This window comes from Cololabis saira, chromosome 24, assembly GCF_033807715.1.
Source record: "Cololabis saira isolate AMF1-May2022 chromosome 24, fColSai1.1, whole genome shotgun sequence".
Taxonomy (NCBI): Eukaryota; Metazoa; Chordata; class Actinopteri; order Beloniformes; family Belonidae; genus Cololabis; species Cololabis saira.
In genome coordinates, this window is record NC_084610.1 from 10,090,221 (window position 1) to 10,117,212 (window position 26,992).

The 26,992-nt window shown below is 43.8% G+C and overlaps 1 protein-coding gene across 3 annotated transcripts in view; it reads right to left on the minus strand.

Moving 5' to 3' along the window:
* The window catches only part of pard3ba (par-3 family cell polarity regulator beta a), a 136,520-nt gene that overhangs the window by 83,888 nt on the left and 25,640 nt on the right, over positions 1 to 26,992 (minus strand). The window contains exons 3-9 of one of the 3 annotated variants that reach the window (XM_061715444.1): positions 25,063 to 25,240; positions 13,911 to 14,017; positions 7,988 to 8,070; positions 4,061 to 4,147; positions 3,838 to 3,963; positions 2,286 to 2,746; positions 332 to 471 (exon numbers count right to left, since the gene is read on the minus strand). In XM_061715444.1, coding sequence (XP_061571428.1) covers positions 332 to 471; positions 2,286 to 2,746; positions 3,838 to 3,963; positions 4,061 to 4,147; positions 7,988 to 8,070; positions 13,911 to 14,017; positions 25,063 to 25,240 — 1,182 coding nt within the window. Of the gene's footprint in view, positions 1 to 331; positions 472 to 2,285; positions 2,747 to 3,837; positions 3,964 to 4,060; positions 4,148 to 7,987; positions 8,071 to 8,147; positions 8,192 to 8,229; positions 8,445 to 13,910; positions 14,018 to 25,062; positions 25,241 to 26,992 lie in introns of those variants that run through there. The other 2 variants (XM_061715445.1, XM_061715447.1) reach the window with 2 other exon arrangements.

Sequence of the window (26,992 nt, forward strand, 5' to 3'; positions counted from 1 at the left end):
GGTTCGTAACGCAGGATTTGCTCGTTAAAGTCGTCATCTTGGCTAATGTGTGCCTTCCATTCTGTGGAGACACAAACATCCTGCAGGAAGGGTCCAAACCCTTGAAATATAAGGATATAACGAGATCCAAGCTCCAAATTCAACTTTGAGGTCATCAAATGTACTTTAAAAAAATTAATTTAGCTATATCCAATAAGTTTTCTGGAAGTGTGAGCGTCTGAGAGACTTTTTGGGGAGGAGCAGTGACTCTCTGCTGCCAGCAGGGGTTAGTAATGACGGCTGATGCTGCGTCCGCTGCCTCCGGAGACCACAAGGCTCAGGGCCGTCTTACCTCCAGGATGCGGTCTCCGGGTTGCAGACGGCCGTCCTTGACCGCCGCGCCGCGCGCCAGGATGTTCTTCACCAGGATGGGCCCTGGCCCGTGGACGGAGGAGTCCCTGGTGACCACGGTGAAGCCCAGTCCCTCCGTGCCTGGGGGGGAGTGAGCAGACTGTGAGCTTCAGACACATTTATAACCCTGAAAAAGGGACTTAATTATGACTTTTTAATTTGAATTTAATTCCTCTTCATCTCCCTCTTTGGGCAATTGTACTCCTTTCTCCTTCAACTCTCACTAGAGTTTCTATCCTCTCAATCCCTCTCCTGTGCTGCTGAACCGGGCCGGCGCCGTTAGATCCAGCCCCCACATTAACTACTATTTAAGCACCTGTTTCCCTGCGGGGGTGAGCCGCCTGGCTCAGCCTCCGCGCCACCAGGAGCAGTAGGATTACAGAGACTCTGCCTTTAATTTCACGTGTGAGCAGGCCGAACGGTGGCTGATGAAGGGAGGTGGAGGGAGAAGATGGAAGGAGAAGAAAAAAAAGAAAGGGGGAGGCAGGGGAAAGGGATGGAGAGAGGAACTTAAAGACATTTATCCCTCTTTTTTTGCCTCCTTCCCCAGGGAGGTGATGCAAAGATTCGTCCTCGTGCTTGTGAGCTTACGCTGACTTGTGTATTCATTTACAAATGTGTGTGTTTCTGAACCCACACATACACACACACACGAGGCGTCAACCGACAGACCTCTACTCTCTCCCTCTTTCATGGCCTCACAGCCCCAAGCCATGAGTGAAATGTGCCACGCTCTGTATGAGAGTACGCGTGTGCGTGTGCGTGTGCGTGTGTGTGTGGGGAGAGCAAAGCCGCTGTAGCATACTAAAGGCGGTGAACGATGCTATCTGGTCTCCGAGCTAAGCCTCTCCCTGCCCTACATTAGCGCACCTAAACCTCCCCGCCTGTCAATCACCGGGAGAAAGAGCCTGTTGCCGAGGGAGAGGGTGTTAGAAACCAAATAATATCCTCTGCTCTGATCTTGCATCAGGTGAAACGGATAGAAAGAGACAGGGGAGAGAAAAAAAATAGAAAAAAAAATTCAAACAAAAGAAGGATGGAGAGCAAAGGAGAAGAAATAGGATGAATGAAAAGATGCTGGGGAAAGAAAGGAGCTTACAATCAAACTGCGGTGAATAGGGCTTTCAGGTGAAGCCAGAGAGTATGGAGACCCCCCCCCTTTTTTTTTTAAAAGATCATTTTAATCTGGGTCTTACCTTCCATTGGATACCTGTTGTGAGCATGTGCGTGGATGTGTGCATGTGGCTCAATTACACAACCCTTTCAATGGCACGCAACACAATACAGTCCTTTCCCAGTCATACAAACCTCTTCCTCTGGTATCAACATATCAGCACATGAGCGTGAGGGGATAAAAGAGGAGCTGGTCGCGATGACAGATCGGTTAGGTCTGGTTTTATAATCTTAAACAACAACAGCCTCATGGGGGGAGAAAAAAAAATAAAAAAAATCAAATGCACGCTCAAAAAAAATTCACTAAACCATCTACAGGAATGGGGGTCTTCATAGCAGCAGAGCTGGAGAGGAAATAGCTTTAATAACTAACGTAATAAAAATAAAATGTATTATTAACAATCACAGACTTCCCTTCGGGTGGCTGCATCCGTCATGTTTGTATACGACTTCAATAAAGATGGAGAAGTCAAAGGAGAACTTGATGAACGGTCGACATTAATGCAGCTCGACTAAAGAAAAGAAGGATGTGAATTTTCTCACGATAAGATCCAGAAGTGTTTTTCTTTTTCGGACTCGGGTGGGGATTGCGAGCCCAAAAAGATAGATAATATCTATTTATCTATCTATCTATCTATCTATCTATCTATCTATCTATCTATCTATCTATCTATCTTATATATGGATAAAATATTAAAGGGGAAATCAGAGAACTCTTTTACCTTTCTTCAGGTCAATTTTTATCTTCTTGCCGCCCTTTTTGTTAGCGAGGTTGGACAGCAGCGGCGGACCAGGATTCCTAGCGTCCAGCGGGCTCTCGCTGCGCGTCCTGGATGTCGGAGAGGCGCTCGCTGCCCGGGCCGGGGGTGCGGGCGACGACCTCTCCAACGAGCCCGGGCCAGACCGAGACTGCAGCCGCGGACTGTTCTGCAGCACCGGGTCCGAGGTCTTGGCGCGTGCGTCCGGCCGCCTGACTTCTGTTTTAGCGTGTGGCAGTTCTGGCTGGGGCTCGGCTTGAGCTCGGGAGACCATCGGGCTTCTCCCTTTGGTAGGGGAGTCTTTTCCTTCTCCTATGAAGAGCTGGCCGATCAAACCCTTCTCGTAGCGAGGCCTGTTAGCTGCAGGGAGGACCTCCAGGCACATCGTGGGGGCCATCATAGCTTGGCGAAACACCTCCTGAGACCTTAGCAGAAACAATATCATTGAAAAAATAAGTCATATTTAATGCATTTCCCCGACTATTCACATCTAAATTAAGAAATGATTAGTTCATCATCCCCTTAAACTCCAAACTGAAGCAGAGCACAACATTATAACAACCTCGCGGCAGGTTGCAGCTTTAACAGGCCGCTATCAACACATCAGGCAGTTACAGAGAACTATTGAGCTGGCAGGATGGAGGACACACGGTGAACTATGGCAGCGGTTCCTAATGTGCTTTCTGAAAAGAAAATCAAATTAGAACGAGATTCGAACTAAAAATCTACACCGAGGTTAAAGGAACTGTGAGATAGGCTGGGAGGGATTTCTGTGGCTGGTGGAGGAAGCAGAGCGAGGGACAGGTGGGGTCTTTATTCTCTACAATGCTGCAACAGTGAGCAACACTATCTATATAATCAAACGCATAAATATAAACTCTTTGTAATGATTTATTGATCATAATCAAAACTCTAACCTGCTCATTTTCAGGATAAAAATCAAGATCTAATCTGAATTATGTACTTCCTCCACAAACGTCCAACGGCTGTGATAACCTCTGTCACATGACCTTTGTTTTGGAGGCGTACTGCTATTTTCAAAAGCGGACAAAACATAAGTTTCTGGATCCAAATCAAGCTTTTTTTCCAGCAGAAATAAAAGACTACTTAGAACTTGTCTTGGCTTCAGTTATGTTTGTGTTCAATTTTGTGTTTGCTCGTTATAATCAACATGTGCATACTCTCATCGCTCTGATGTCCCTTACATATATACCGTCTTCTCCTCCGTTGCCCATCTGGATCTTTCTTTCCCTTTTCTTCCTCCTACGTCTAAGGAGTGATTAAAAAGGGGGTTACTTGCACAAGTTTATGTGTTTCCATGACAACCGAACAGAAAACAGAGCCTGAAGGCTGGATACGGGCGATCACTGCACCCCGACCATCCCACCTGACTCCTCTCAGAGTTTGGCAATTTCTTGCTTTGACCTTTTTCCCGAGCTGACAATTTGCAGTCACACACACACACACACACACACACACTCTTTCCAGCTCTTCCACATCCCACACGGCTGCTTACTGGACAAAGGTTTTATCGTGGAGTGTAGTGTCATTAATCTGGACGATGCATTCATCCTCCCTGAAGAGGTTCTCTTTCTTGGAGCGACTGCTGTCCTCGATGCCTTTAATATAGAGGCCCAGAGTTCTGAAAACATGAATTCAGAGGCAAACACACACATATGATTACATGCCTGGAGTTAAACATGTTCTGTCTTCATGAATCTGTCTGGACGCGCTCTTACCGTCCGCTGAGAGAGGAGCAGTAGGGGACCACGTGGATACCCAGAGGTCCCCGGTCACCTGGGATCTCAACCGTCCTCGTCAGACCGCTGCCAAAGACAAGAAAAGATTTTTTTTAAATTACAAAATAAAAATCAGCAGACGGGCTCTCTTCTCAAACCATTTGCATTTTCCTTCAGGGTCTAAAGATACGGAGACCAACGAGCTCCCAGGTAGTTCTGCCAAACATAATGATGTGTGCGTTCGACAGGGACTCAGGTGGCTACATTACTCCTTATCTGGCTCCTCCTTGGCCACCCAATCTAGCTGGTGGACAAAAGAAAGGAGCGGTAGATAAAAGGGAGCCAGATACCGAAGCAGATGGAGATGAAACAGAATGAGTTTCTCTAATAATCTCTGCAGAGTCTTGAACGGTTGCTTTTAGCAGCAGATAAACAAGGACAATACCACAACAGATAAGAGGCGGCCGCTTGTTTTCCCCGCTGGTCAGAGAATATGGTCACATATATTTGTTACTGTCTGTAAACAATAAAGAAATATAAGATTAGTTCCTACGAGCACTTTATTTTGTGAGGATGATTTGAACTTTTGAACTTTTGTTTTTTGTGTTGGACCACCTTTAGCTGTAAATACAGGATAGATTATTCATGGTGTTGTTTGAATAAACGTATGCAACGGCTTGCTTTCCACCAGGATGAGAGTAAGACCGTGATGCCTTCTGACCGCGGCCGCCGTCTGGACGCTGCGGTGGTGATGTCATGCTCCTTGAACTGCTCTTTCACACAGTTAGAGCCCCAGGAATCCTGGGAGTGTCATCCTGGGATAAGCCTCTGCCGTCAAGCAAAGAAAAAAAAGATCTATTTGTGGAAAACTCTGGTGATTCAGGCAGTCAGCTGACCTCATTTTTTAAGGCATATAACACCATTGTACCTCGACCTGACCGACTGAAAAACCCCCACATGCTTGGATGCTACTGTAGGCAGTAGGAGTGATGGGTGCAGCGCTGCATCCACTGCTCTCTCCTTACTCCACTGCACTCACCGCCGTGCCACATGGACTCAGACCACAGGATCTGCCTCTGTCCACCCAGAATCCCTTGCAAAAGTGAGCTCTTTATTTCTGATTAGACTAAATGCAATGTATTGTCACACTTCTTCAAATTACTACAATCACTGCAGCCCTTGTAAAGCTTTCTAATTATTTTAAATGGATACAAGTTGAATAAAGCTTATACAGACACCTAATAAGCTAAGTATCAGTGTTACTGTCATTTAAAAAGGATGCAAGTAGGATGTTTACAATTAGAATCTGGGAAAAATACCAAAAAGCTGCATTTGGGGGAGTTTAAGATCGTTATTTCCGATCAATAAGGCCCTAAGCACACTGGGTAGAATAATAAGGCCATTGCAGCAGTGCTGTAAAGAACAACAACACTGCTGGTAGTTGGTTCAGGTCCAGAAACCATCCCAAAAATAAGTAAATAAATAAAATGATCGGGACAAAAAAAAAAAGCACTCAAAAAAAGGTAATTGAACTTGAATTGAATCCCACTTGTGTCTCTTAGAGAACTTTTTTTTTTGTCATTTATCACCTGGACAGACGATAAGCTGTTCATTTGCTAGTTTTAATAGTTTAAGCTTGTGGGATTGGCACTGTGCTTCCTTTATCTGACTTCCTTTTTAGAGATCCTTGAATGCTGGCAGCATAGAGAAGTTTATTTTTATGTTTTGCACAGCTACTTTCTCCTAAAAAGAGAGAGAGAGAGAGATACTCAGAAGTGAAGGCATTGGTCACACCGTGAGCTTCCAGCCTGCAGGACAACACGGCCAACGGGGACCGTTTCCACCAACACAGGTCTCCGCAGGAGCACGAGAAACAAAGAGAACCCAAGCCTGAAGCATCCAGGAGCAGAAGAGGAAGCGCTTGATTAAAGACAAGGAGGAGCAGCTCCCTCGCCGCACCGTGGCCCGGTGCCAGAGGATGAAATCAGAAACAAGCTGCAAGGGGCCGACTCACAGCTCTCCGTGTGGAAGGAAGGTGACTGTTCCTGATGAAGTTCAGAAAACAGAATTTTCCTGACTCTTAAATCTTCTGAGGAGAATGAAAAAAAAGGATTTCTGGGTTGTTTTCTTTGCCCCCGCCCCTGAGATGTCCAGCACACTTTTTCCAAATTGCAATGTGAACAAAAGAATCAGTCCGTGTACATGCTGGAAAACAATAAAGTTCAAGGTTTGTGTGTGTTTCACACTCGTAGCGCGGCCGGGACTAGCCGGGATCATTATAACACACTCCTCCGTCACTGTCACCCTGCTCTCGTTAACCTCCGCCGGGGTCACGCTCGTACTGTACAAACACACATCCAATTTGCATTCCTATTGCCACGTCCAAACACCATCCGTTACATTCCTCTAAATTGAAATTTCGCAGACGTTCACACGCATGCATCACATTTACATCCATTAGAGGACACAGTTGCATTTAATTTACACGCACGCAAACTCACACGCTCACTTTTAGTGACGATAAACAAACCGGAGAGGTACACAACTGCAAGTGTGTGTGGCAAACACACACACACAGAGATTCAGCACATTTACATTCACATGACAAACAAAAAGAAAGGAAGCTGAAGCACAAACAAGCTCATCAGAGGCAACTGTAGCTTGTTAGCGCCGCACGCTAATATGCAGAGTAGCTCCGCTCGCCCATTTTAGCATCCCACTGACACAAACACAAACAAACACAGCTCCACCAGGACGTCGTGGGCTGGGATTGAGAGAGAAGGGACAGTGGGACGGATGAAAAGAGCAGTGAGGAGTGAGACAGATGGAGCTTCCTCCACATCAACCGAGGCCTAGCGCGTGACAAACTCGCGGCCGGGATCCTGGAAAAACGCGCCCCGGCTCGCTTGCCGCGGTTTCTTCAACTGCCAGCCATCTGTTACCATGGCGAAGTATGAGTGAGAGCTCTGCCTCCTTTGCATCACAGTGCTGTCAAGACACCACTGTACTGTAAAACACTGGGAAAAAAGATGGAAAATCACCATCTGTCACTCCGACCGAGTCCTCCCCTCGGCACCTGTGATTCTCCCCAGAGTTGGTCTTTAGGAGAACTACTTCCTAATCACTAAAGTCGCTCAGCTGTTGAGGACGCGAGCGAAGTGAGACAGGTGGAGGTGGCTGCAATGGAGGATTTTAACTGTCGTCATGGTAACCCACAAGAGTGACAACCCAGTACAAAGATGAAAGATGACAGTAGTGCTCCCATCAACACAGACGTTAGCAAACAGGCCCAAAAAAAAGGTTATCGTTACCATGGTGACGCCCACATACTGTACATGCGTTCTAGCACACATGCAGATGTTGCTTTTTGAAACCGGCGCTATTTTCAGTAGAAAATGGAGCACTTTAAACCCATTTGCAGGAGAGTGGGGTGTAAATACACGTCATTTGCAAATGATTACCACGACTTAAATGGTCCAACTCCAAATATCTGAAAGATATTTTATGCTGCTTTAGTCTCACATTTTCTCTTTTTGTCTGCCACTTTATTTACATTATCATCATCTCGCTCCGTCTAGCCTCTGTATCTTAAGGAAAGCTTCAAGTCTTATGTATAAAACCTTGTTGTAATACAACAGGAAACAGTTATCCTATTACTAAGCTCAAATCTCAGCCAATGTGGTGAAGGAATGATCTTCAAGCTTCTCTAAAAGTCTGTAAAGCAACACAGCGTGGTGGAGCCACACAGCCAGACAAAGACGGTAACACACCCCTGTGAGACTGTTTAATCCAGTCAGTGTCAGGCTGTCAAACAAAGACGGAGTGTTAATCCTGGTCTCCATCACTGAGAGGGTACCCGGCGACAGGATGATCCATCGCCTGCCTTCAGGCATCTCCTGCACCACACAGACACACACACACATTTACCTGAAGTTAACCTGGTTCATCTTGGCTGTGGGGCTGTCTGTACGCAGTCGGTCCAGGGCTCCTTTCAGCACATGGTTGACATCCTTTCAGGACAAAAAGAGACATAAAGAACTGGTTAGCTGAGTCAACCCAAGCTGAATTAACATCAACAGTTTCTTACCTTCACACAAACACTAAAGAAGGGATCAGGGAACGTAGGGAGGCCCGCCGCCAATTAGCTCTCTAACGTCATTATCAATCACCTTTCACAGATATTGGAGAGAGGACGAGTGCTGGACGCCGAGCTCCCGCGATGTGCCGCTGCCCTTCCTTCACTCTCGGTACTGTACATCCATCTATCTACCTCTCCCTCCCCCCATCGCTGCCCTGTGTCAGGCAGGGCTTTATTTTTAAGTCTACAAAACAAACAACCCCAGGGGCAAGCGAGTGAAAAAAGGAGAACGAAGTGCAGGAAGAGAGAGAAACAGTCACAAACAGACGCTCGGGCAGAACCGGGGTGGGACGGGAGAAACTGTCCCACATCACTACGGACAAGAAGGCTGCAATTAGGGTCCTTCTGCCTCGTCACTTTCATTGTGTCACCACTACTAATGAGTGAAAAGCTCCCGCCCACCAGCCGACTCCTTGACAACCCCCCGCCGCCACACCCAACTCCCCAGCCGACCCTGTCTGCCAATAAATAAATGCTTTACAACTCTCTCTCTCTCCATGTCTCTCACACTCACACATGCATACATTTTCTGCAAACATTAGCAACTCCTATCGCCTCTGCAGAGCTGCAAAACACCATATTTATGGATGCTGAAGCGCATGCTGCCTGCACACATAGTGACCCACTTATCTGGGCAGGTTGAGATTACCCCACAATAGAGCACATGAGTGCGGGGGCAGCAAGACGAGCTGGAGGCTCTGTTGTTGCCGCGCATCTTCCCCAAACGCCATTAGCTGAAGCGGATGGAAACACACACGCAGACATCCACATCGGAGTAATTCACAGAGCCGAGGCCTTTGGGGACGCAAGCGTAGGTGAGCGTGGAACAAAGAGACGGATGCACTTGTCGTCTTTCACTGTTACCCCTTTTCCACCAAAGCGGCTCCAGGGCTGGTTCTGGGCCAGTGCTGAGTTTGGAACCGAGCTTTCTGTTTCCACTGACGAAGAACTGGCTCCGGGCCAGAGGAACCGGTTCCAAGGTAGCACCAACTCTTTGCTGAGCTAGAGAGGAGAACCCGTTACGTAAGCGGAGGGGAAGGGTTGTTAAGATCAACGGCAATAGCAAGACTGCGACATTTTCAAATAAGAATTAATATGGATGCAGAAAAGCATCAATGGTCTGAGGAGGAGACAACCTGTCTTTTAGTGATACGGTCCATGGAGGTGATACGTGGACCAAGTCCGTATTAGGGCAAATACGTTGCTGTTGCTTCAACTTTCGCTCCAACGTTTACAGAAACCTGTGCTATGGAAAAGCAAACCGGTTCTCAGCTGGTTCGCAAGTTGAAGATGTGAACCAGAACCAGCCCTGGAACCGGTTTGGTGGAAAAGGGGTATTAAAAGCCGAACTCCAGGGCAGCATATGTGTGCTGCTGTAAAAAAAACCTGCTGTTCCTGGACGCTTCACGCTGAGGGATCGTGACTTAATGCCCAGCGAGAGCCAGATCTAAGCTGATTTAGATGTGAAAACATCAGCTTTCCTTCTCAGAGACTCGGCCAATCACAGCACAGCAACTGCATTTGCATCATTAACGGTGAAACCTCCAGCAGACTGATGAACAGTACTGTATTTTACATACCTGTCAAGTTTTGGATTTAAAAATAAGGGAAATTTTCCACCACCCGCTGTCCCACAAGGTCCTGTATTACATTTTAAGACAGATTTACCACAAATCTAAAATATCTACCCGTCAACAATTATGTGGTCAGAATCTGACAGGCTGACCTTTGTTGACACTGAAATGCTGTGGACATTCCTATATTTGTAGTTCATATAATAGAGCCTAAATTAAAACACAAAAGGGACTGAAAGCACATTTATTTATTTTAAATATTTTCAGTTTATATACACATTGCTCTCTGGCCTTCACTGACTGATGAGAGACACTAAAAACACAGTTACACATCTTTCAAAACTCATAAGTGAGCCCTGCCTGCTGCTCTTTAGGAAAGTAAATTCGCTATCTCATTTTTAGAGATATTTACACAAAGTCTTCGCTTTTTTGGGCAGAAATGCCTTCTCTCTCGTTACATCTATCCATCTGATTTGTTGTTCCAAGTTTGTTCCAAGTTTGTTCCAGTTGTAGCAGCAGGTGGCAGTTCTCGCGAGGTTAGTGACATTTCAGTTTGGAGAGGCACAGGAATGCTTTTTAAAATTATATTATAATAAAGGAGGACGGCGGGAAAGAGAGGTAAAATTCCTGGCCAAAACGGGAGACTTGAGAGGTATGTATTTTATCTTTAGCTGATTATACTTTACACTTTTTGAAAAAAAAACTATTTGTTACAGTAAATGAGTTAATTAGCTCTGTCAGTAATGAAAATCGAACCCCCATCAGCGCCTTGGCGACACATCTACATCTGCCTTGGCTTCCAACCTGACAGCTTCTTTTATCGCTTCAGGTGACATTTTCAGCTCCTCAATAGGCGCAGAAACACTTCAGCTCCTCTCAGCACTTTCACTCCCGCAGAGCTTCAAGTTCACCGCGAATCACGTGTAAAAATGTCAAAAGCTGACAAACCAAGACTTAAAACGCCACAAATGGAGTCGTAATTTTTATTAGTTCTCATTGCAATTAATATCTCCGGCTTAAACGTTAAAATAATTGGTGAAACCCATCTTAAAAGGTGTATAATCGAGACTAAGAGGTCGTCTCCTGTGTTGCACGCCGCCATCCCTGTTTCTGCCGTTTGTTGTCAGAGGTGCACGAGTGACATGGAAGTGTGAAGACATGAGAGACGAGATGTTTGTGACCGAGTGTGTGTGAGAGAGAGGGAGAGAGAGAGGTTGCTCTCAGATGGATGAGTAATGAGGTGTGCGCTTCGTTCGTGTATTTCCTGTGAGGTCTGCAGTCATCTGCTCCTCGTCAACCAGATGACAAATGGTGTTTATCTACAACGTGCACGGCGAGTTCACGGCTTCGCCGTGCTCGCCAGCGCTCCCTGACCCCCTTCGTGTGCAACTGGGCGACACGCTCGTGCACTTTCACGTGTTCAAAAACCCGACACGCCATGAGCAGGGCGGTCCGGGAGGGACGTGCACACAGGTGCTGGAGCTGCAGGATAAGGTTGCAGAGGACCTCAGCATCAGGTTATTGCATCCCAGCACACCAAGTTATTAAAAGTCAGCCGACACGTGGGAGGCAGCTGGAGGGACACGGGAAAGCAGATGAGAAAGCTAATATAAGGCTACGGAGAACGTGGGGGAGGCGAGACGAGAAATGGAGGAGGAATCAGAAGCTCCTGCAGTTCGCTGGTGAAATCAAACGCATCATTTATCAGGTCTGAATGTGGCAGCGAGTCAATTAAAAGGAGCGACTGCTTGTTTAGCTCTCTTCTGGGGTTTTTAGTCTGCAGAAGCAGAGAGGAATTTGTAAAGAAGGTGACCAACCTTAACCAAATACATCAATTAAAGGAGCAGTACAAATATTCCTCACTGTAGAAGCCAGAGAGGGTTTGTGCTACTTCCAAATGTGTCTATATTTGAGTGTGGAGATGTATCGGGGGGTCCAAGGGGTTCCTAAAAGGTCCAGAGCAGGAGTGAGAGGAGATATTGATCTATGGAATCTAGGCCTGGGCGATAAACCAAAAAATTTACCGTGCCGACATTCACTGCGATGACCGACGTCAATTTTCCCATGTCGGTAAATTCTGTTTTGATTAAAAAAAAAGAAAATTAACATATTTTTGTCTGTTTTGACTGTGTGTGCTGATAGGCTACTTTCATTCACCTTTAAGACGATGTACAGCAATGTGTGTGTAATCACATGACTCCACCCATCCAGTCTGGACGAGAAGGGAAACTCAAGAAAATGACTGATGGTTCGAACGAAGAAGCAGCTGACGCAACCGCAGACAAAATAACAGGGCTGTTTAGTGTGAGACTCGCGCATTTCAACAAGTTCACACGCTCTCACGCCACACATGGCATTTCTCACGCTGAGAAATTAACTTTACCGCACAGTAACAACTCCAACAGACCCCCTGCAAACGAGTCCCGCTACTGTGTGCTGAGCTCTCAACTCAGAGCAGCTGTCTCCAGCTACTGTACCAACCAATCAGCCAATCACAAAATGGATTTTTTTTGTTGCTGGGTAAGGTCTGGGTTTCATCTTCAAGCGTTCCATAAGTGCTTAGCGGAGGTAACCTAGGTTACGACACACATCACTCTTAAACACACAAACGGGGACACATAAACCACCACCGTTCAAGGGGCCCATTTGGGGCTAAATGTGTCTCTTTATTTACATTTTTCTGTTTGTTGGTTTAGAGCAGAATGAGACCACTTCTGCCACTAATAATAATAATAATAATAATAATAATAATAATAATAATAAATACAGCACAAAGACAAATTATTGAATATATCATTATTATTACGAATAGACAGTGGCCACTACAGTGTTTTTCTTTGTTATAGATTAAATAAAACTATTCGATAAAGTCAAATTTGTTCTGAAGAAGGGTTGATGGGACACTGGGAGGGAAACATTCAGGGCACGGGGTTTAAACTCCTCATGAAAGTAGTGACAAAAGGTACGCCAAACCATCGCGTTTATCGAGCATTTATCGTTTTCGAGGTAAAACTGCCCAATTTATCGTGATATTGATTTGCAGTCATATCGCCCAGCCCTATAGAAGTCCATCAGGTCCGAGGTTATGAATAAGTGTATATATATATATATATATACACGCCACACAACTGCAGACCCAGGCCCAGACAAAGATGCTATGTACATTTTGTAAAGAGCAGAAGGAAACCTTAAGTCATACGTAATGACCCCGTCCACCGTGCTGGCGCTGCTCGCTCTGAAGCCCATGAGGTCCATAGTTTCTCTGACAGGAAACATGGGCTCTCTCATTGTGTTTGCGGCCGCCCGCTGATGTCCGTGTTCTGCTTAGTCACCGCTGAGCCGAACACAGCGAGGGGCAAACGGCAGCACTCCGTCTCCTCGCTTACTCGCTCCACCTGAGTTTCTCTCTCCCTCTCTCGCTCACATCACCCACGGAGGGACAAGAAAAAGCAGCGGACAAAGGCCTCCTTAATGGTGACCCGTTTGTAAAGAGGAGGAAAAGGCAGCCCTTTCAAAGTACGGCCTGGAGCGACGAGCAGGGCCGCGAGAAGAACGCCGAGTCGGCCCGTTTGTTTTGATGGAACAGTACAGACGAGATCAACAGGAAATGCAATACTCTGTTTCTACTTTCCCTCCTCCCCAAGCAACTACTTTGAAGCGTAAGACTTTAAATCGATGCAAGATGAACATTTTGCCCAGAATTTACAGAAACATTGAATGCATCTCGTTGTTTTCAGAACCCGAAAATCGGTTTTCTACAAAGCAGACAGTCAATAGAGACGTCTCTTTTAAAAGGAATGGTAAACATCGATAGTTCAGGAGAAATACAGGAGAAAAAAACAACTCTTTCTTTTCTTATACCTGGCTGAAGTGATTTATATGCAATTGTTTTCTTAATGTCAGTTTGTAGATAGGTTTTGTAACAGTTGACTCATGCTGTGAAGCGAGGGAGGCATTTCTTGATAAAAACTGTGGCAACAATCCCAGATATGACATTCCCTGTCCGGTGATACAGTTGGAAGTGTATCAGTTGCACAGTGGGACCATTTGAGAGGTTTCTCTCACGTTCACGTGAAAGTCCGATGTGAGAATTACGATCCATCGTATCAGAACTGCTGCGTTAACATTTGATACGCACCGTTTCGGGGGGTCTATCGCTTTGCTCTTCAGGTGGAGGAGTGGGGGTCTTCCCATAGGGCGGAGCCAGAGCAGAGTCGCTGCTGCTCCGTACCAAGAGGGGTGTATCTGGGAGGAGAAAGATGAGAAAGAGTTACATCAGAGGACACAAACACAGCGATGGCAGGGGATCTGATGAGAGCTGACATAAAACATATGTCATGTGATGAGAATCTGTGTCTCGCCGCAATGCTGCAGCCCTCATGTGCCACGCCATGATCAGCCCCACCCCTTCCCACAGCGTGCACTCGCATATGAGCAGCTGTTGCCTCCACGCCTCCAAAACACACACTTTCACATGTGCTACCCCACCGCAACCCTTCACCAGAGCCAGGAGGAGCCGAGCCGGCACGGGCCGGCCCGAACCCACAATAAAACAAGTCAGGAGAATCTAATTTAGACCTATGAGCTGCACCCTGCTTTTGATATCCACCCCAAAAAGACAGCGGGGCTGATGTTTGCAGAGGTAAAGAAGAATAAATAAATAAATCCTCGGTGGGGTGTTTTCAAATTTAACTCGGCAGAGGAGAAAATAAAGACAGGGAAAGAAGAAAGAGGCGGAGTGTGGGATAAACAAAAAGCTAAGTAAAGAGCCAAGAGATGCTGACAGAGGAGGAGGAGGAGGAGGAGGGGGAGGAGGAGGGGGAGGGGGGGTGAACCTAGAAAACTGAGACAGAAAAGAGAAAGCAAACAAAATTCTCCTCTTTTCCTGTAATCAATCTCTCTTTGGAGGGTCAGCGACAGGGTCCTGGTCTAACGTGGTCGGAATAAAGAGAGCGGAGGGAGAAAACAAGTGGGAGTGAAGGAACAAGCAGGGGTCACCATGTGTGTGTGTGTGTGTGTGTGTGTGTGTGTGTGTGTGTGTGTGTGTGTGTGTGTGTGTGTGTGTGTGTGGTTAGTGATTGAAGACAGATGAAAAATGATCATTCCCACCGTTCCTGACACTTACACAAATATCCTCCCTTGCCTCAAACAAACTGAACCACATGTTCAGTCAGCTTCATTTTGTTTTCAGGTTTGCAGAATCATTTTTACTAATTATCATAAACCGAGACTCTCAATCTTAACGCTCACTCACCACCAAACCCCTCAGAGCTCGCGCTCGTTTCAAAAAAAGTTACAAAAAGCCTCAAATGATGTTTTGTTTTAATTGGGAGGAAAAACTTTCCTCAGGTTAGTTCCTTTTACACAACCTTCGGCTTCTTGTTTTGCCTTTATTGGAGGAATAAAGAGCATATGGCCTAATTTGATTTAAAAAAGCAGAACTTCTGTAGAAACGTTACGCACAAACTACATAGGAGGCTGTATGATTTGCAATTATGACATCTGCTTTGATTTAACACCGAAGCTTGCAGAGAAAAAATAATAGAAAATCATTGTCTTTCAGAGCTTAGCATCAAAAGGCATCAGAGAAATCAAGTATCAATGTTTTCCCTTTCTTTATTTTTTTTGCATCTTAGAATCTGTTAATTTGGTGAGCATCCAAACTAGGTCAGGCTATGAGCAGACACCTCTCATCATCACAAAAAAGTTCCTCGGTGACAGCGTGTCCTGATTGAACGCTGAATTTTAGAAGCAACTCTTTGTAAAGAGAGATTTTGAGGGGAAGGTGATGAACTGCCTCGGATACAAATACGTCTGAGCCGAGGAGGTTTCAACTCGACGTGTGAAGGTTGCTGCGGCGGATCTTGAAAGGACTGTTGTTAAAACCAGTCCCAGGGTTGGTGAAGCACAGGTTATGTAACATGCATCACTTGCAACTGGTATTAGATGAGTTTTCAGTTTTCCAGAGGGATTTCTGGATTAACATAATAATATTTGTAAGGTTCCTACAAGTAAAGGCATCATGTTCAAGCTTTATACTCATCTATTCTCTCCTGAAACTGTAATTTTCTATCATGATCACACCAAATCTCCCAAAGCTTCGGACAAATCGCCTCCTCCCAGCAAATTCCTGCACATGAGTGGAAAGTCAGAGACCTCAGAAATGGTCACATTTTCCATTTTTGTTGGACTTTGCAGTCTGTTGGAAATCAAGGTCAAAGGTTTAAAGTTAAAATTAAATTAAAGTGTTAACAACTTAATTTACACAGCAGAAAGAAAAAGTATGATATAAAATTTGAAATCGAATAGTTTCCTGCACTAATTCATCATCAAATGTGAGCTGATCTTCATTTAAGTCACAATCTCATATTGTTCAAGATTACATAAACAACTAGAATTCCTCACGTCTTTATTGAACACACCCATTAAAAACGTTCAGTGTTGCAAGAAAAACAAAGACAACACATACACTAATTATTTTAAGAAGAGCTAATTGGAGTCGGCAGTTTGGAAATATGGAGTCCAATTAATAGAGGAGATGTGGTTTAGAGCTACTCTGATATTGATAGAAGCCTCTCAAACATTTACTCGAAGCAGCTGGTGATGTGAACCATCGCTAAAAGGAGCTTACTGCAGACCTGCATGAGGCTGGATGATGAAGTGTTTAGGCATTCATCGGTCCTTGAAAATCTCCACCAATCAGGACGGTTTAATATGCATAACCGCCCTGATTACGTTATGCTGTTACAAAAATAGAGAGAGAGCTGCAAGCCTGTTGTATTGTTGGACTGCATGAAGGCAGTTTACAACTGTTAGTGTTGAACGATGCTGCATCCTACTGTCTAGGGTTAGTTGTGGGGTTGTATTTTGGACCCAGTGGCAACAAAATGTTAAATTATTATTGGTGATTAAAAGAAATACCAAAAATATGTTGGGTGTACCCCTTTCATTTGTGTGGAACCTGTTGACAAACTAAAATTAGGTCACACTAATTAGTATAAAATACATTGGATGAAAGCCTATTTTAATAAATTGAAATTCAATTTACTTCAAATAAGATACATGTTTAAAGGACAAATGTAAAATATGTAGCATGTAAATATATTATTTATGTCCATAACATAACTGAATTAGGTTGGATAAGCTTTTTTTATTTATTTAACCTTTATTTAATTAGGAGAAAGTCTCGTTGAGATTAATAATCTCTTTTACAAGAGAGTCCTGGCCAAGAAAGGCAGCAACATGGTTACAAAAACAAATAACATAAAAACAATTTATAACAATTAAAACAGTTTTAACAAAACAGTAAACAGATCGCAAAAATAGTCAAAATCAACAACAATCAAAGCACCTACAGCTAAATGTACTTGCTTCCAAGTCTTTCAGGAGAACTTTAAAAGCATCAAGTGAGACCAGATCTCTTAATTTTAAAATTTTCTGCAACTCATTCCATGCATAAGGAGCAGCATAGCTGAAGGCCCTACTACCTAGTTTAGTGCGGACCCTAGGTACAGACAATACAAATAAGTCCTGGGAGCGAAGGTTATGACTCCCAGTGCTTTTTTGAAAAACATAATTTCCTAAATAGAGTGGAAGTAGGCCAAGAACGGCCTTATAAACAAAGACATGCCAATGATAGAGTCTACGGGTGGACAGAGCAGACCATCCGACCCGAGTGTACAAAGAGCAGTGGTGAGTACGGGATCTAAAATTTGTTATAAATCTCAATGCTCCATGATAGACAGTATCCAATGAGTGAAGACATAGAGCAGATGCATGCATGTATAGGACATCGCCGTAGTCAAGCACAGACATAAAAGTGGTGGCAACAAGTCTCTTTTTGGCTTCGAAGGAAAAGCAAGCCTTATTTCTAAAATAAAAACCCAATTTTAGTTTCAACTTTTTTACAAGATGCTGAATATGAGGCTTAAATGAGAGCGAATCATCAATTATGAATCCAAGATACTTAAATTGCGATACAGATTCAATCTCAGAACCCTGAAAAGTAGTGATGGACGGGAGATTCACTGGCTTGGATTTTGCATTAGAAAACGTCATGAGTTTTGTTTTGTCAGCATTTAAAAGGAGGAGCTTAAATATCTCTTGCAAGTTCATACAGTTAGATGACCGTAACATTTTTGCTTTTAACTAACATAATACACTTTTGGGGAACCTGTTGACAAAATAATTTTAATTAAAGTCAATGTTTAATTTTTTGGAGTGTATCGTAGCCATCGTTCCTGAGGTGAGGACATCAGATGTACTGGGGGTCATATAGAAGCAGAAGTCCATCTCACAGCTCCAAGGACAGGTGGGCTGGAAGATTACTCAACTGCTGGACCTGGTAGATTCTCCAGATACTGAATGATCAACATATTTCCAGTTTTCCATATGAATAGGCTCGATTATTGAAAAACCTCAGTCGTAACCCATGTAACTCGTTACAATGGCAGCGTTGGACTTTGTGGAGAGGCGTAGGCGGGTCCATGGTCACAGTCAGGGTCCGTTACCCGGCGGTCAGCCCCATAAATCCTCCTCCGTGTGTCCGTCTGCCTCCATCAATCCTCCCACCACTTAAAGAGCTCCCGAGCCCAAACCGGCCGTGCAAAGGAACCTGAGGGGTCACCAGCGATGACCTCTGGCCTGTGCTGACCTGAGGCGGGTCAAGCAGCGCCACTGAGGGTCAGGGATATTGATGAGCGACATGCGACTCTCTCAGGTTGGAGGACCATAAATAAGATTATCTCGCGGGAACTCTCTCTCCCATCAGGCCGAGCTGGAAACAGGGCTTCATTGTGGAGCAATTACACTACGACATTGACTAATCACATAGAAAGCATCATCAACTAATTGACATAGAGACACCTGGATCATGTGACCTAAGGTTGGTCCCACCAGAAAAATCTTACTTAACTGTTTAATCTGAAATAGGATTTCCATCACTGATAGAAGACTTTATTTGAATGTGAAAAGCTTCGTACGCAAGTGAAAAAAGAGGAAAGACCAGCAGCACTGGAGACGGTCCATTTCAGACTGCTAAGTGAACCGCTGTTGGTTTTGTTTCGCTACACGTTTCTGATGGTAAAAGCACCACTCCAATCTACTGGGGGCTGATGGGACATAGCTGGGATCAATACATCTGGTTGGATTGAATTGACAGGATAGGGACTTAAGTCAAGTAGATCGAAGCGGAACTGGTTTCACCCGTTTCATTTGGACTGCAATAGAAAATGGAAAATGTTTTATTATGTCATAACAGAACTGGTCTTTTTTCTTTCCTTCTCCGATTCGCTGGTTTCTTCTGTGGCTTCAGTTGGGGAAGGGGAAGCTAAAGTGCCGTGTTTGCAACCAGCAAGGAAAAAAATCATGTCTTTCTATGCATAAAGGCTGAGGAAGGAGTTGAGATATAAATGGCTGGGGATGCAGAAGTGTCCCGTTATCACAAAGCCCAATTTAACCCGGTTCCACCGTTGACGGGCCGTTCCCACGGAACCCGGCGCCCACTTCAAGGCCAGGAAATGAAGCACGCCCTGGTGCTGTTCTTCCATTATCTGTCCGCTGAAGACTGAGGAGCCCTCAGTAAATCTTTCTGCCTGTCATCTCTCCGACTCTCCGTCCGCAGCTCTGCGCCTAACGAGGCCGCTGGTACCATTCTGGGAACGCCGTTGTTTATTTTTAAAAGATCCTTTTGTTTCCAGTTGTGTGAAAGTTGTGCAGCGGAGATAGTTCAGTGCCGGGGCAGCATCAAAACAAGGATGCATCATGTGTCTGAGTGTGTGTGTGTGTGTGTGTGTGTTTCAGCATATACACATTGATCAGCGTGTATGCCTCTGAGTTTTTATGTCCAAGCAGGCGTGTGATACATGCGCGTGTTTTACAAACAGAAACAGTGCTTTGCTTGTGTGGACATGTCTATTTGTCAGTGTGTGTGTGTGTGTGTTTTCATGCTTGGGGCTGGGGTGGTCTTGTTTTTCTGGCAATCGATTGAGCAGCCTGGCTCCGGCTGCTCATGGGATGATGCGATAAGGACTCTCTTCCTAGAAGTGTGCTCCTGTGTGTGTGTGTGTGTGTGTGTGTGTGTGTGTGTGTGTGCGTGTGTGTGTGTGTGTGTGTGCCGGCGCGGCAGCAGATCAATGCAGGTCTAATCATCCCACTGGGGCAAGTGTGGAGTCCAATCACCCTGCTCAAACAACTGGGCCAACCTGACACACAAACACTTTGATGCTTGACTGATTACTGAATTACTTCTTGCCCTGTCCGCTGCTACCGGGTGTGATTACATGCGCTCTCTAACCAGATTATTTCTACTAATACGATTAAGGGAATAATAGTTTGATAAAGCTTTCGCATGGTTTAAACTGACTTTATTTTCTTCCTAATTTACCTTATTTTTGTGTTCTTAGAGGCTTGAAATTAATAAAGCTTTATACACGACACTAACACAGCTTTCAGGTCACGTTTTAAACATGTACAGTATTAAAACAGGTGTAGTACGTTTGTTTTACCTCATTTTATTCCATTAACAGTCCTTAACTAGACTTGTAGTTCTCGAGACCACTTTTTTGTGGTTTTGGTCTCGTCTCGGTCTCGGATAATTGAGATGCCATTGCACACACCAGTGTATTCTGGCTGCTATAATGGTAAATAATGCAATTTCAAGTGGGTACTTGTGCGTTTCTTTAGAATTTAATATTCACGTTTCATCTACAAATTAAGTACAATTTAAAATCAGTAACATTAACTATTCATTAGACTTTTCTGAGGTGGAGGGGGGTGTTGGACGCTGGTTATTTTGCTAGATACCTAGATACCTTAACAGCTATATAGAAACAAAAGTGATGTTCTGCAATAGAGATTCACAAAAAAATAGGTTTATTTATTCATTTTCTCTCAATTTTTCTTTACCTTTTGATAAATAGGCATTCCTTAATATATCCTGAATAAGTTTAGCTTCATGATTCATGAGAGAAACAAGGGAAGTTCAGGATACATCCGCTTCCAGGATCGATTTAAAATGAAAGAATCCTGGATACATAAAGATGTGAACACAGATCGACATCAATACTTAATCGCCTCTAAGCCCCGTTTCTGGTAAAACTTTCATGGATTCCACAGATCTCTGGATTGAGCGAGAAGAAAAAAGGGGTTGATCTATTTGTAAGGATAGCTTTCACAGCCTGCATGAACTCATGGAAAGAAACCCAGTTCCCTCCAGCCCAACTTGGTGTCGACTACATCTGGTTTGGATGCGAGAGGCAGCGCCGCGCCAGCAGCCAAATCTGGAGCAACACAAAGACTACGCACAAACGGACACCCGTTGGGCGTAATTTTGCTTAACGTGTCTATTCATCTTTTGTCATCGTGTCTGCATACATGCGTGTGTCTTGTGCCCACTCACGCATGTCTGGGCGACAAAAGCGGCCTTTATTGCATCAGGCTGGCTGGATAAAAGGGGCGTCACGGGGTCACATCGTAACTAAGTTAGTTAAGGCTTCAACAGGGCTGCAGAGCAGGTTGGAGGGGGGTGGGGGGGGGGGGGGCATGTATATTGGGCATGCTAACGGGCTACAATCTAGTTAGAGGTGGAAGCCATGCGGAGACGGGCAAATGGAGGCGGGCGGGGTAAAGGATGCTTCCTGGGGGGTCAAGGTCTAGGGCCCCCGGGTGCAGCGGGGTGGCAGGTGGCTGAGGCTGAATAGTAGAGTAGGCGAGCGGGGAGTGAGTGGAGAGGAGGCAGATGACGGGGCACGGGGGTAAAAGTGGGCACGGGGAGAGGGATGGCAAAGGGCAGCTGCGAGTGTGTGTATGTGCGTGTGATGGGGGGGTGTCACACTGGTCCTCTGCGGTCAGCAGATGGAGAGAGGAGATTTACAGAGCCTCAAGGGTGAATCAGACATCAGGCGAACCCTTATTAAACCACATCCAGGCTCTTCCCGTCGCTGATACTCCTCTTTTTATAGCTTTTTCAAACACTAATCAATCCAACGCATAAGGAAGAAGAAAGACTCAAAGATAAAATTGCTGCTCTAGATTACTTGCAGTAAAACGTATATCTATAGCCAGAACTGACTGCAGCACATATTTCCCCCGAGAATCCCCAAAGCTTGTTATGACATTCACTTCTGGAGATACAATATGACCCTTTAATGCTTTTACTTTTGTCTCGACTGCAAACAGATCTGGATAAAAGATTAAAAAACACAAACTCACCCTGTATTAAGAACCTATACATTGTCTAACAGCAGTGGCCGGCGGCGCATTTCCCACTTAGGCCTTCAGTGATGTCCAACTTAAAAAACCTTTCATTATGCAGCATTTATAACAGCAGGATGGGACAGTAGTTAGAAACACATTTAAGCACTACTAGGCATTGCGTCACCTCAGTTGTCTACAAAATGGGCTATTATCCAGCACATTAAAACATGTCTGGTATTCTACTGTCAAAACATAAAACTAAAAAGGGTTTTTAAAATTATCTTTCCACAAAGTTAAATGAGTCCACAAAGAATATGCAAGCTTTAACAAGATTGTACAATAAATTGCAAAATCGCAGTTTAATATCAGAAAGACACTAACAAGACGGCCATACTTTGGCCAACTTTTTCATGTCAAAACGTGACGTATCACGGCTTTCTGAGACCGGTTGCTTTGAGAAAAACCACACAGCTGCGCCAATGCAGCAGATTATTTACTTACAGCGCAGAAGGGCAAGATTTTTTTTTTCCATTTTCATTATATTTGTCATTTTAGTTCATTATTATGGATTTCATATGAACTAAATAAATTATAAAAACAAACTTGAAAAAAATAAAATAAAATGTTTGCACTCACCAAAACGGCTCCCTACTGCCGTGGCTCAAACTAGTAAGTATCGATATCCATCACAGGCACGTAAATGTCACGTTCAACGTGAGGCCAGCTAGAGGGCCTTACTGACACAACTCGTGATCTGATTGGCTATCGCAACTATCCATCAACTGTATTTGATTTCATACAGCCTGGCAACATTAGATAGCTGAATTCTAATTGGAGAAAAACCTAACCTCTAACCAAAAACAACAGGACTGGAAGTAGCATAATATGACATGAAGAGAATATGAAAACTTTTAGATATTTAGGGAAAATAAATAAAAATTCAAATGAACCTTTATCATAATTATGATCATGATTTCTGGTTATGTTAGGCCAGCAGAGAAGCCCTTGCAGGCCCTGACGCCCCACCACTGTCTAACAGTGAGCGGGGGGTCTGTGGTCTCATATTGAGACAGGATGAACTCGTCACTGTGATCACGATGCAACTATAACAACATGTCACCCAGAAGAGACTGTTGAGATACATGAAAACTGTGTAGGAGGGTTTAGGGCAGCGTCTCCATCACACATTATGGTCCATAACACGAATGGATGCCGTGTGATACCACAGGCATGCATGGCTTCAAAAGGAAGTGGGTCACTTGAGCTTATTGATGACGGGAGAGGATGCAGAAGCAGCTCGACTGCAGGGACCTACTGTTTTCTCAGAATCAGCTAAACGTAGTAAATCTGATGGGAAGTGCGATCAGATCGTGTTTTCACCGTTTCCCAGCTTCAGTTGATTTAGATGAATGGATCAGCACCAAGTCACAAGTGTAGATGCTGAGACATTTAAAGTATGCCTGTGAAGAAAAAAATCGATTTCCCAATTCTAAATCGATTCTCATATTAATTCCTAAAAATCGATTCATATGTCTAAAGATAGATTTTTTTTATTTTTTGGGGGGGGATTTTTTATTTTTTTATTTTATTTATTTATGTTTTTTTTTTTTCCATCATTACATTACAACTTTTGGTTATTTTTTTGTTTATCCCCAAAAAAGGAATGTTTTGTTGGACACGAGAATAACTGGTGCCATGTTTTTGTCCTTTAACTATGTTTAAAGGTATGAAAACATTAAAGTGTTAGGTTATAATTGCATACATTGTCTATATTTCATTACTTTATATACTGTCTTGGCGTTACATTTGCAAATAATGCTAAAAACCAAATTCTCAAAAATGAAAAACCAAAATAGACCGAAAATGGAACAAATAAAAGCGGAATGTGGGAAAAAATAAAACCGATTTCACCCGGCTCTGTTTGCTGCCCTGGATCTGTTTGGTAATTCTGACCCACATGATGTTTCTGAAAGCAGTTCTATCAGCATTCTGGGAGGTGATTGGTCCTTACAGCATCATTAGCTGCCAATACTTGCTGTTTAATCTCAAAATAATACTAGTATTCATATTTTGCTCAAAAAACTGTTTTAATAACACTAACCCAAATCAATATCGGAATCGAATCGGATCGATTCAAATCTTGATAATCGATTCTGAATCTTAAGAATCGGATCGAATCGATTCTTGACATTTGAATCGATCCCCAGCCCTAATTTAAAGCAGTGGATCCGGGGGACAAGACTGGAAGACATCTCAAAGTATCTCATGTCAGCAACTCGCCAGTTACTGAAGGCAAAGACGTGGGATTTTCTGCACCAGCCGAGTCAATTGCTCTCTGTCGACCCGATCAAACACTTTATTTTTCCTTTCTCAAAGCAAAACTAACAAAACAACAAGTAAAAAATGAAGCCTGTGAGTTATAGATTTCAAGCATTTGTTGCCTAGAAAGGATTCATGTTATGGACAGGATTGAAATTAACACTTGGGTTTTTCTTCATTTCTAATCTGTATGAATGACTTTACCTGAGTCGCTTTGTGTCTCCCTAATGGAGCAGAGGGAAGACAGGAGCAATAAAAACATGAGAGAGGAGCGTGGACCTTTCAAATCCATCACGCTGCTCTGTCAAGTATCTTAATAGACCTCCCTGTAACCAAAATGCAATTTCATGATCAAATACAAGGTGGTGGCAGGTCAAAGGTGTGTTCAGGTACTCGTATATCTGGTATATATCTGGGATATTTCCAGTTGCGTCTTAGAAACACTCTTCAGTCGTTTAATTGAGTCAATGTATAGCAAATAATCCCTGCTGCTGGTTGCCAGTCTGAGGAGGTGTGTTAAAGAGACTCGGTGAGGAAGGTGAGAACATAAGTTCAGTTTGTTCAGCTTTTCCGTAAACGACTCCAAGTCGCACACTTTCACACAAACATCGCTACCTCACCATGACGCGCTCTCTCACACGCACAGAAAACGTGAGAGTGTTGATTAAGCTCCGTAGGTGTTTTGGACATTTTCTACATGACAAGTCTGTTGCAGTTTTAAGAGACAACAGATTGTTTTCGTGAGATGTGGTTCATGTGCGGCAGATTTGACATACTGGCTTTGAGGACGGCGTCGTTGACTTCAATCTCCCTCCGGTACGGGTCCTCGTACTCCAGGGGGGAGAAGTAGAGCGAGGGTTCTGGGCTGGGAACGGCACTGGAGAAACCGTTAGACAAGGTCTCCCTGGGACTGTCTGTGGCCCGGTGCTGGTCTTCTTGAAACACGGCCAACAACTGGAAGAGAAACATTAAAAAATGTCACAAATGTGCAGTAAATGTTCAAAAACATCAAGTTTGTGTGATCTAAACACACGACTTGACTTTAACCCTCTGATGCACAACATAAGGACACCCCTTTTAATGCACAACATGGGTCAAAAATGACCCGCATTCATATCCCATGTTATCTCATGCAGGCTGAGTTTTTCTTTCCTGTATCTTTTTAGATCAATGTATTTTAGTATCCAATAATCCACATATTCTTTGGATATCTTGTTTTTGAGTACCATGCATCATTATTTATATGTTTCCAGCCTTATTTTTTGTATTACTATATCAAGTTTACACAGATGGATCAAAAATGACCCATTTATCCAAGTATGATTTAAAGATAAATAAAGGCATATAATAACAATATTTTTCTTCAAATAACTATTTTAGTTGTGATTTGGACCAAACATTCATAAAAGTAACTTTTGTGTAACTTTTGAAACATGTTTCTCACTTTGGAACACACAAACACATCTGACAATAGATAACTAAAAATAAAATGATGCGTTGACCAAAGTAAAATAAAATAGAACTGATAGTGGTCTGTTCCCTGACGCAATGCCCTGGTCCTCTTGTCATCAAAATGTATGAAGTGATAAGATATCTTCATATCTCCTGAGCCCCATAGTGGGCTTTTACATTGGATTTTGTTGCAGATCTAGAAACAGCTCCCGCAAGGCCGCAAAATTCAGACTCAAAATCACTTCCAATAGCATCCTCATCTGGTTCTTCATCCAACATTCTCAGAACCATTTCAGCTGTAAATCTGCAAGCAGTACTCTGGATAAAGTAAATCAAAAGCACAATACTTTCAGTAATGTATATAAACTCAATTCAGTTATCTTTCTGTGTCATCAAGTCATCAAATATTTTCTTAGGTAAAGCAACTTACTTACTAGAGGCAGTTGTGCTGAGCAGGTGGTGATTAGCAGATGTCCGCAGTCATTATATTCCTAATTTCAAACATGGTCAAAGGTTCCTACCAGGTGCACATGCAGGTGCATCTGCAGGTGCACATTCAGGTGCACATGCAGGTGCATGTGCATGTGTGCGAAGTTGATGTAGGAATACAAAAGTTGTGAATGTTCACAAAGTAAGAAAAGAAACATAAAAATGATGACTAGTGCTGAATAGAAACCTGTTATTTACTGTATACATGGGATAGTGGATGATAAAATACATGTATTTCAAAGGCAGAGCAAAGCAACACTCAGCCATACATGAAATAACACAGAAAATGAATGTGGGTCATTTTTGACCCATGTTGTGCGTTAGAAGTGTAGTGATACAAAAAATGTTTTTATTCAAAAAGTAAGACAACAAATAATAAAATAAGGATGTTAACTGATAAAAAACAAGTTAATTGAGGAATACCTGGAAGACCAAAAGATAAAACTAATCTATTACAAAGATAAAGAACATAAAATCTCTGTCGGGTCACTTTTGACCCATGTTGTGCATCAGAGGGTTAAGATAAACATGACAGGTTATTTTTGGCATCTAAAACAGCTGGAAACCCGCAGGCGGCATCGTGTGCAGGATTCACAGCTCAAACACTCGAACCTCTCGTAGCTCATAAACATGAGCAGAAGCCGCCTCGGAAACTTTGCCGTCGGGGACAAAAGGCTGAAACCTCCACCGGTGATCCTGCTGAAGGCTAGTTCAGAGGAATCAACGCGTGGCGAGGTGTGTACGTACGAAATTAGCAGTCAAATG